Raw genomic sequence first — 9,919 nt, 5'->3', positions numbered from 1 at the left:
CCTTCATCCTGGACAGTCTCTATTACAGGACCTACCTATTGTATTAATTGTTCATTTGTTCTCGTCCTGAACATGCATGGAATATTTGCCACTGGACGTTAAGCAACCAACAATCAATCATTTAAAAATAGCAGTAAGAAATAAGTAATATATCAATATATACATAAAAATAATATACATACGAAGATGTGGTATGATTGCCATTGATACACCTCTCCACCAGAAACAAAATGACGTAGAAGTTAACAAACACGGGTCACAATGCGGCCTTCAACAATGAGCAAAACTTATACCGCAAAGTAAACTACAAAAGTCCCCGAAATGACAAATATATAACCCCCCTCTAACCTGGGACAATGGTGTTACAGTACATCATAACAAACTATAAAAATCAATTGAAAAGGCTTAACTCATCAGATCGAAACAAAGCACAAAAAACCTAACAAGAACACACAAGCCACAAAGTACAGAAATGAGAGTACTCGCAGTTACTGAAAACTGGTTCAAAACCAATAACAAATAATTTAAAGTCATGTTACTAAGACTTAAAGACTACATATTAAAGCAAAATGTCATAAGACTTATTATTTGACTTGCCTGAAGAGTGTATTTTTCTTCTGTCTGAACTCATTTGTACACGATGTGTTCGATATTTGCACATGTATTTGGGATCTTCTTTATGAATTCGCATTTAATGCTAACATCAAGATAAGGTCAATTGAAATCTGCTTTGTCACTTAAGTTCAAAAGTTTCGATCTTTGCTGCATACCAATTGATTCTGTTTGTATATTTATCTGAACTTCTTTGATTTAGCTGCAAACATATACGACTAATTGACGTTTCAGGGAGATATACAGCTTGTCTGTCAAATTTTCTTTTTCGTTTATCATATTATCATGAATCAGGCCGTTGTTTTCCCGTTTGACTTTTTTTTTTCATTTCGGGGTATTTTATAGCTTGATATACAGTATTGGTTTTGCTCATTTGTGAAGAGGTCGTACGGTGACCTAAAGTTACTTACAACCTCGTCTGTTTATCTCTGGTGGATATGTTTTTTTTATTCGCAATCAAACCACATCTCCCTATTTTATGTAGCCATCAGAGAAATATGTTTATTTACCATGAAATTGTAAAAATTTTCAAACTGTTGAAAGTCATAAAACTATGTTATTTTTTATTATTAAAACTATATTTTGAGGGATCTTCCGCCATCTTGGATCGGGAAAAAAAGCGAACATCATCATCCTAGATGTCGCGGGGGTTTATATGTAATATTTGGGAGCATTGGCATATCCTATTTCCATGGATATTATTTTAAGCTGGACGTTCAGTCATGGTTCATTGTCTTCGGATGCCTGGAATGGTTTACATGTTTAAATATGGCCATTTTTATATTACTTTCTAAATTTAATACAGGCAAGATACATCTATGCGCCAACTCTTTATTTAGGAAGTATGCAATACACTCATCATAGGTACCAGGATTGAAATTGTGTACACCTGACGCGCGTTTCGTCTACAAAAGACACAAGTGACGCTTGAATTAAAAAATTCAAACGGCCAAATAAAGTACGAAGTTGAAGAGCATTGAGGACCCAAAATTCTTAAAGGTTTGCCAAATACATCTAAGGTAATCTATTTCTGGGGTAACAAATCCTTAATATTTCGAAAAATTTAAATTTTTGTTAACAGCTAATTTATAATTATGACTTATCAATGATAAGTCATCCCAACGCATGAGTGCTGACTACTGGACTGGTCATAATTTGAGGCAGGAATGCAAATTAATACTGGACTTTTTTTTTAAATAACCCCAAGGGTGACGTTCTTCACACCGGCAGTAAAACCTTGTCGTAGTGGGGCGTCCGTTTGGCTTTAAGTAACACAACTCATTGAGGGGTCCGTGGGTTGCCTGTTGCAAGGCCAAATTTTTGTCCCTATCCAATTAAATTTTATGAAGAAGTGGCAGTCAAAATTTCCTGTCCTTTATCCCAGTCGAACGCTAATACAGACCTACTAATAATTGTGTTCATTGTTAATATATTCTCATCCTGAACATGATGAAATATTTGCCACTGGAAGTAAAGCAAATTTTATTGATCAATTAGTTGAATAACAAAATTATAGGATTTATTTTAATTTTAATGAATGTATAAACAAATGACTGATTCTGCCTTATAAGTGGAGATAACTGATAATTAGAATTGATAAAAGAATATACAGGGTTTTTTTTGGAGTTTTTTTCTTCTTTTTTTTTCTTGTGTCAAGGTTATTATTTTCCTAAAGCATTTTATAAGAGCTTTCTTCTCATATTTTATTTCAAACTTATGTCACTTAGTATTATTTCTATTCAAATAATCGTATTTATCCCTGTATTATCTTACAAAATGTGTAACATTTACAGTCCATAGACATGATAGAGTACTTTAACTATATGTTCAAAAGAGCAAGATAAAGTTCATTTTGTTAAACATCTAGTTAAACATGATAATCCTTGGGGTATCTAGATTGAAATTTAAGTCTGGTGATCCCGCCTGCTAACCAACAATGCCGACATGTCTAAACTAGAATATAGAGGTAAAATCCAAGTTTTGTCAGTTGAAAACTGCTATAGATGGAGAAAATCTAACAAGGAAAAATAAGTCAGAATGTTGAGATCTACCTGCTGAATATTTACATAAACACTGTCAGACGACATCTTACGGGAGTTATTGTCCTTAAAGGGGCATTTAGCTACGATTTAGACAAACATTTGAAATATACGATTTTTTGTTTGTTTTAAGTATAAATAAAAGTGACATTTTGAAAAAAGTATTTCCTTAAAAGCAGCCATTTTGACTGTTTGGTCCAAATTTGTCAAAATAAGCTCAAAAACATCGCTGATGTATAATTGACTTGCAAGTCAATAATTTAACCTCATTGAATGCGTATTCATGTGTCCTGTAACTTAACACCTTAGTTAGATATGGGTTAGGACGTACAAGGCGTGTTCAGCTATTAAAAGAAAAAAGATTGCCAAAATTGAAAGTGAAACAAGGTTGAACCATTTCGCTGGCTAGTTCGATCCACAACAAATCAGTCTTATACATGTAAAAATAATGATTAATATATGTTGTTAAGCTATAATATGAAATCAAACAGACTTAACAAAAATCCAGTTGCACGTGCTCGCTATGTATTTACATTTATATTTATGTTTATTTCTGGTTATACGATCGTCGGCAGTCTTCGGAGGTTATCTCTATGGTAAATTAGATGGAGAGAGTACAAAATTGAAGGACAAGATCTCTAAAATAAGCTCTTGTGGAAGATTTTGCAGGTCTGTATCAAATATAATAATTTTTGAAGTCCTTATGCAAATATTTAATATATAATTCAAATATAGAATAAAGGACTTTTTGTTTTTGATACTGACTTTATCACGGTAAAGTATCAGGTGAGCCCGAAGGCCTTTATTCTTTTTATCGGTAATTATGAAAAAATTAAAATCACCAGAATAATAGAGAAAATAACAAACGAACTACTTTATCTGCGTCGAATCACGGCGAATCACAATTGACGTCACAGGCTGCATAACATCATTTGAAATGTTGTAACAGTGCAGTAAACATGGCCTTCTCTTGCACAAAGTATTGAAAATGAATTATTATATGCTTTTCATTAATTCTATTTTTAGAATGCCTTTAACAATGCGGAATATAATGGTAACATACCGGTAAGTCAAATTTCTTTATTTTTCACATAGGATAGCATAGTATGATACGATATGAATCAGCAGATTTTACATTGTTTTAGAAGTTCGGGTAAAATCTTTTACTATAGTTGGATAATTTGCTAAATAATTACACTTTTATCTTGCCGTTATACGCTCAGCGTTCATCCTGAAAACAATCAAATTGATTTTAGGAAAGCACTATATTTTCAGGCTGACTCTAAAATAACTGAAAGCTCATTTCTTGTCGACCTCATAATATTTCACATATTTTAACAGATGTCAATCAACTTTGGTCTATTTACTTTCTCTTTTTGTGGTTTTACAAAGTCATGTCATTCTTTTTTTCAACACGGACTAGAAATATGAAACATTGAAGGCCCGGGTCACACCTTATAAAGGCTACATTTATGGTTAATGCAGACTTTTTACCTATTCCACTTCAAACGTTGTCTAGTTTTGGTGTCCCGGGCACCCCCTTTTTCAAATCCTAGATCCGCATCTTAATTTGTTCGCTTATTCGTTCTTTGGTCTATGAATAGCTGTCTATACACTTACAATGAAACCACATCTCCTTAATTTTTGTATGATGGTCCCACAAAAAATGTCGAAAATATCTATATTTCATATTTTTCTAGCTTTTCTCATGCGATAGCTGTACCTTTTTGGTCACTATTTATGTGTTGCGTCCAAATATGAATTGCAACACTTAATAGTGACTGAACAGGTAAAACAAATACTTCTCGAGAAACAGAAAAAGTAGACAACTTGGAACAGTGCTAGCACCAGACTATTTATAAATAAATACGCGGATCGGAATAGTAAGGAAAGCTATCAATAATATTGCGGATAACGCAAATGTTTTAAGTTTATCGGATTTTTCGTATATTGTCTGTTCGAATTTTAACACAATCGTTCAAAAAGGCTCAACTTAATTTACTGAAACAATGAAAAGTGTTTCATACACCAAAAACGCGTGTGTTTCTCCGCGATTTTATGAATGAAAGGGAAAAGTAGATCCTTACGCGGTGCACTCACGCATGTCAATTGCGAACTGACACAATAATTTTTTTTATCACGACCAGTCCAATGATACTGACATTATCAGCGAGTACACATCAAAGGAAAAATGCACAAATTATACCGATAAATACTAATACAATATAGACTAATTTTTTAATAATATATATGAAGACCGTTATTTGATAGATTTATTGGTTTTTGTTCGAAGAAAATTGCCATGTCATACCAACTCATTAGCATCTTGTTTCCGAATCTATTGAAATAAGGGTTCCGAATAGTTAAGTTGAAGACGCCTCTTCCCGAATTTTACGGACACCATCATGATTCGTTCGACCGTTATGGAATATCTGTGTCGCATATTACCACGGAGATATTCATAGCCACATTCCATACTCTTTTCCTCAATTATAAAGGCCAAATGCGACTAATCTTCGAGTGTACTTGTCATGGACATTTCGTCGGGTGACACTCGTAGAACAGGATATGCTTACATTTTGGAGTACCACATAGCAACCCCGCTTGCATGTTGGTGGAGTTCATGTTGCACAATCTTTAGTCTTCTTTTTATAGTTTTGTCGGGTTTTCTTCAACATATAGGCTTTGATTGTCCAATTTGTACGGTATGTCCCTTTTAATCTCACCTGACCAATAGGGCCAAGTGAACAATTCACATCATTTGACGTTGTCCGTTAACCTTTACTGGATTTTCTCCCTCAGAAACTACCAGACAAACCAAATAGTGGTTATTATCTTTCGTTTGGGTATTTAGTTTGTCCAATGATCCAGCTCTCAACCCCATGGCCGTAAAGGGTAACAACATTATATAGGAATAAAATTCAAGAAGTGTCTATTATCTTGAAAATGTTAAAGATGACTGAAATAGGTCAGGACAAAAATGTTTAATATGTCAGGATCTATTTACGGTTCAAAATAGTCAGACGACTCCTTATTGAAGTAAATTACTAAGTAATGATTTTTATATATTTTATGATTTTGACTATTATCTTAAAACATTAGAGATAAAAGAACACTGTAATAGTATAAATGGTCAGCAGGAAATATTTTACAGATAAGTTATATGGTCAAATTAGTAAGTTGACTCCTTTTAGAATTTATTTCCCTTGAACGACATCTTTTATCCATGTTCTGTCTTATTGCGACAAGAAGAAAATAGGAAGTAACTTTAAAAAGCAAAAGTGATAGGCAGAACAAGGTCTACAAATAAGTCATTATGACCTAATCGTTATTTTGCTTCTTATAAAATTTTTTGCATATGAATGACGACTTTTGTGTTTTAGCGGTAACAGCACTAAATAGAGCGAATTTTTAATTCACAAAAAATATCAGTTAAAAAAGATTTATAAATAAGTGTAATGGCCGAAATCGATAGGAGTTATAGTCATTTAATGATAATTTATTTATTAATCTGGTTTGCAAAAAATCGGTACATTTCGCCTCTCTCTTAAGAGTAGCAAACATGACCATCAAAATATCATTTCGTCAATATGGCCAAAATCACTAGTCGATTCCTTATATGAGAAATCGCCCTTGACTGATGATTTTCCCTAAAATATTATCACCAACACAAGATCAAGAAAAAATCTAAATCAAAGAATCACAAATCATGTCCATACCGGAGTTCTTGTCTAAACTAATTTTCTAAACTACAACCTCAGAATATATAGTACAATTTCTTTATTTGCACTTATACATCATTTACACTTCTAGTAGAGAAATTACGTGTTTTTACATTGACTTTATGTTTGTCAATTTGTATAATTGTACATTCCACTTCCTGTCTCAATTACCTGAAATAGAAAAAAGAAATATCAGAATATCCCACCTTTTACTCGGAAGTAAAACAGAATTATAAGAATATCCCATCTTTTACTCGGAAGTAAAACAGAATTATAAGAATATCCCATCTTTTACTCGGAAGTAAAACAGAATTATAAGAATATCCCATCTTTTACTCGGAAGTTAAAAAAAACTATTAATTTTTGTCCAGATCAAATTATCAGCATCTATTCAATCAGCAATATAAACAGAACGACAGAATTATAGACTCCTTAGTCAACGGGCGGTATGGATAAACTCAAAGATATCAAGCTTAAACTTTTGTACGCCAGACGCGTGTTTTCGTCTCATCAGTGACGCTCGATTAAAAAAAAGCTTAAAAGGCAAAATAAAGTACGCAGTTGAGGGCATTGAGGACCCAAAATTCATGTTTCAGATAAAGAAATAATGAGAGAGTGTCATAAACAAAACCGGCAGTGCAACCTTTGCCAAATTGTTGACGTGTTGCAAAAGTTATTTCATGCCATAATATTGAATCTTGTTTCTACTGAAAGGTACTTTTTCCTCTTTATTTCATAGAAAAAATAGAGTTTAGTCATTGATTGAATTAAAAAGAAAGTGTTTCCTCTGGGTGGTAGCAGCTATCATTTGTTCGAAATCTAAAAATTGCTTGTCTGAACGTTCCGAACCCAATTATTCAAACTGTAATTCACTTAAGATCACATATTGCAAATATAGAACTAAAGAGTCCACATAGAATGAACTGAAAGACCGTAAAACTACCCCATATTATTGTATCATTTAAGCTTAAACTGAATAAAATGTAATTTATTATTTTGAATGACATTTAATTGCACTTTTGATAATACTCATCTAGTAAAAATATTTGTTTTCAATAAGAAAATTACATTATTAACATAATATTTCTGCTTAAGCACCTGATAGCACCCCGGTTTTTGGTAGGATTCTTATTGCTCATTCTTTTGTTTTCCGTGTTGTGTTCTCGACTGGTTTGTCTTTTCGTCTTTTTCAGTTTTTTGTCATGGTATTTTTGGTTTTTCATTGACATATATGTTTCTCTTTTTTGCATGCTATTGTATGTTTTCTTATAAATACCTTCAAATATAATGGTTGTCGAGTATAAAAATAAATATATTAAAGTAACACTTACTACCAACCACCACTGCCACCACTGCCACCACCGCCACCACCGCCACCACTGCCACCACCGCCACCACCGCCACCACTCTCATCACTGCCACACTGCGAATATGGTATCTTTCTACCTCTTCCGACAGTATAGAACACAGCTTTGCACTCGTCACAATAATTGTTACTATGAGAAGACATAATTAACAAAAGTTATACTGTTATTAGAAAACTGATAACAAAATTTAGAAAAAGTGACCACAATTCGTAAATAGGAAAGGGAAGATGTCTTAAAATTCGAAGAGAAGAAAGATTATGCAAACACTGCAAAAAAAAAATGAAGATGCAATTCATTTCCTTTTTATATTGTGATATTAACAGTAATATTAGAAAAGTTTTAATTTTGATTTTTTGATAAATGAGAACACATTTTATAGATTTAAATGATATAGATAAAATTACATATATCCTCAACCCAAGATCAAACATTCAGGTAAATAAGCTTGGATCCTTTTTAACAGTCTATAGAACTGACGACAGGGGACTCTTGAAATCTTTACTTTCATTATGTATATAAACGATCTTGTCAATATTGTTTGTTTTTATTTTTGTTATGTTGTGTCACATGCTATAAATGTAAGAGTTATGGCAATAAATAGTTGAATTGAATTGTTATTCAGTTACAAGAAACTGTGATACGCATGGGTGATATCGGAAACTAATGTAATTTACCACAAATGGAAGTTTTGAACGACCTTGACTGGCTATACAGCCCTTGCACGGTACGACCTTGACTGGCTATACAGCCCTTGCACGGTCGGCAATGTAATTTACATACATAGTGACAGTTTAAATTGTATAAAATAAAATATGAAAACAACACGGTGTAGATTACATGCTTCCGAAGCGCTTATCTGAATTTACATTTGTACCTTCATCAGGAACGTTCGAAGTAGAATATTTGAAAGCCAAGAATGTTTAAGAACCGGAACAGTTGAAGAGCAATATGACCAAATAGGACATAAAAATAATAGCCAAATCCTGGACCATCTAAAGTAGACTTTGCCTGAGAAAGTTGACTTAGGTAATGTCAAAATTCAAACAGAAAATATGCTTTCTTTTCCGTGTTAACATTTGCGTTCAAGATCTGTATAAATTATCGTTATTTGTCACGGGACATTAAACAAGCAGCACTAAATCAATCAACATGCTAATTATTAACAAAAGGCTGAAGAAACAAAAATATATATATTTGTCCCCGTTAGCCCGGTTTTGTAATTTGCTAATTTCATTTGTAAGTGTATGTAAATTTAAATAAACAAAAAAATTATCTTACCAGCAATGGGCGTTCGGATAGTTAGGACAACTTTCAATATCGCATCCTTTCGGATGACATCCTGGGTAATATTCGCTCGGAGAACATTTAAAATCAGGGCATTTGAAATCTGAAACAATATGATTTGATCTAATAATGACGAAAATGAAGGTGTACCGGCTGTGTTGCTAGGAAATTAGAATGTCGAAAACGTCAAAAAATGCAAGACAACTACATTGTACAAACCAGGATTGAAAATAACACATAGAAAATATGCATGAGCAAATCAACATTGAAAAAACAGATTTGTATGACAACAGTCCTTTCAAAAAATGAGCGAATGGTCAAATTTACTTCCTGTTTCAGTAAGAGTTTATTCAAGTGTCCTATTTGGGACCGTATATTAATAGTTTTCACTTATTAAAGTGGACGCATAAAAATCACCAGTTTGCTAAATAGGACTTGTATATGCACATACATTTAGTGTGGCGTCCATTTCGCTGAACTAGAATACATTATTGTTTAGGGGCCAGCTAAAACCCTTTTCCGGGTGCGAGATTTTCTCGCTGCGTTGAAAACCCATTGGTGGCCTAGGGCTGTTTTCTGTTCTTTGGTTGGGTTGATTTTTCGTATACACATTCCCAGTTTCCATTCTCAATTCTACATACTATACTTTATCTGTGCGGCTGGGTCATTTTTGCAATATTTTTTTTTAACCTAGCTCCTATAGTTTTGTTTTAGATATAATCAAAAACTACAAAACAAAATATTAAAATCAACGTTTCAGGGGTAATAACTCCAAAAAGTGTTGTAAAATTTTCATAGTTGATAGATTTTTTTCATGCTTATCATTTACCCTAGCTCCTATAGTTTTCAAAATAACTGCCAAAAAATATGCGAAAAATTGAAAAAAACGTATATT

General features: G+C 33.0%; 1 protein-coding gene across 1 annotated transcript in view; it reads right to left on the bottom strand.

Annotated features, from left to right (window-relative positions):
• Nucleotides 1-7,703: 7,703 nt before the first annotated feature.
• The window catches only part of LOC127721058 (notch homolog 2 N-terminal-like protein A), a 240,977-nt gene continuing 238,761 nt past the window's right edge, over nt 7,704-9,919 (bottom strand). Inside the window, exon 10 of the mRNA XM_052227741.1 lies at nt 7,704-7,869. Within this exon, the coding sequence (XP_052083701.1) occupies nt 7,704-7,869 (166 nt within the window). The remainder of the gene's footprint in view (nt 7,870-9,919) is intronic.

This window comes from Mytilus californianus, unplaced genomic scaffold (assembly GCF_021869535.1).
Source record: "Mytilus californianus isolate M0D057914Y unplaced genomic scaffold, xbMytCali1.0.p SCAF_12, whole genome shotgun sequence".
NCBI classification, from domain to species: Eukaryota; Metazoa; Mollusca; class Bivalvia; order Mytilida; family Mytilidae; genus Mytilus; species Mytilus californianus.
The sequence above is the reverse complement of the archived record's forward strand: the minus strand, read 5'-3'. Positions and strand labels throughout refer to the sequence as shown.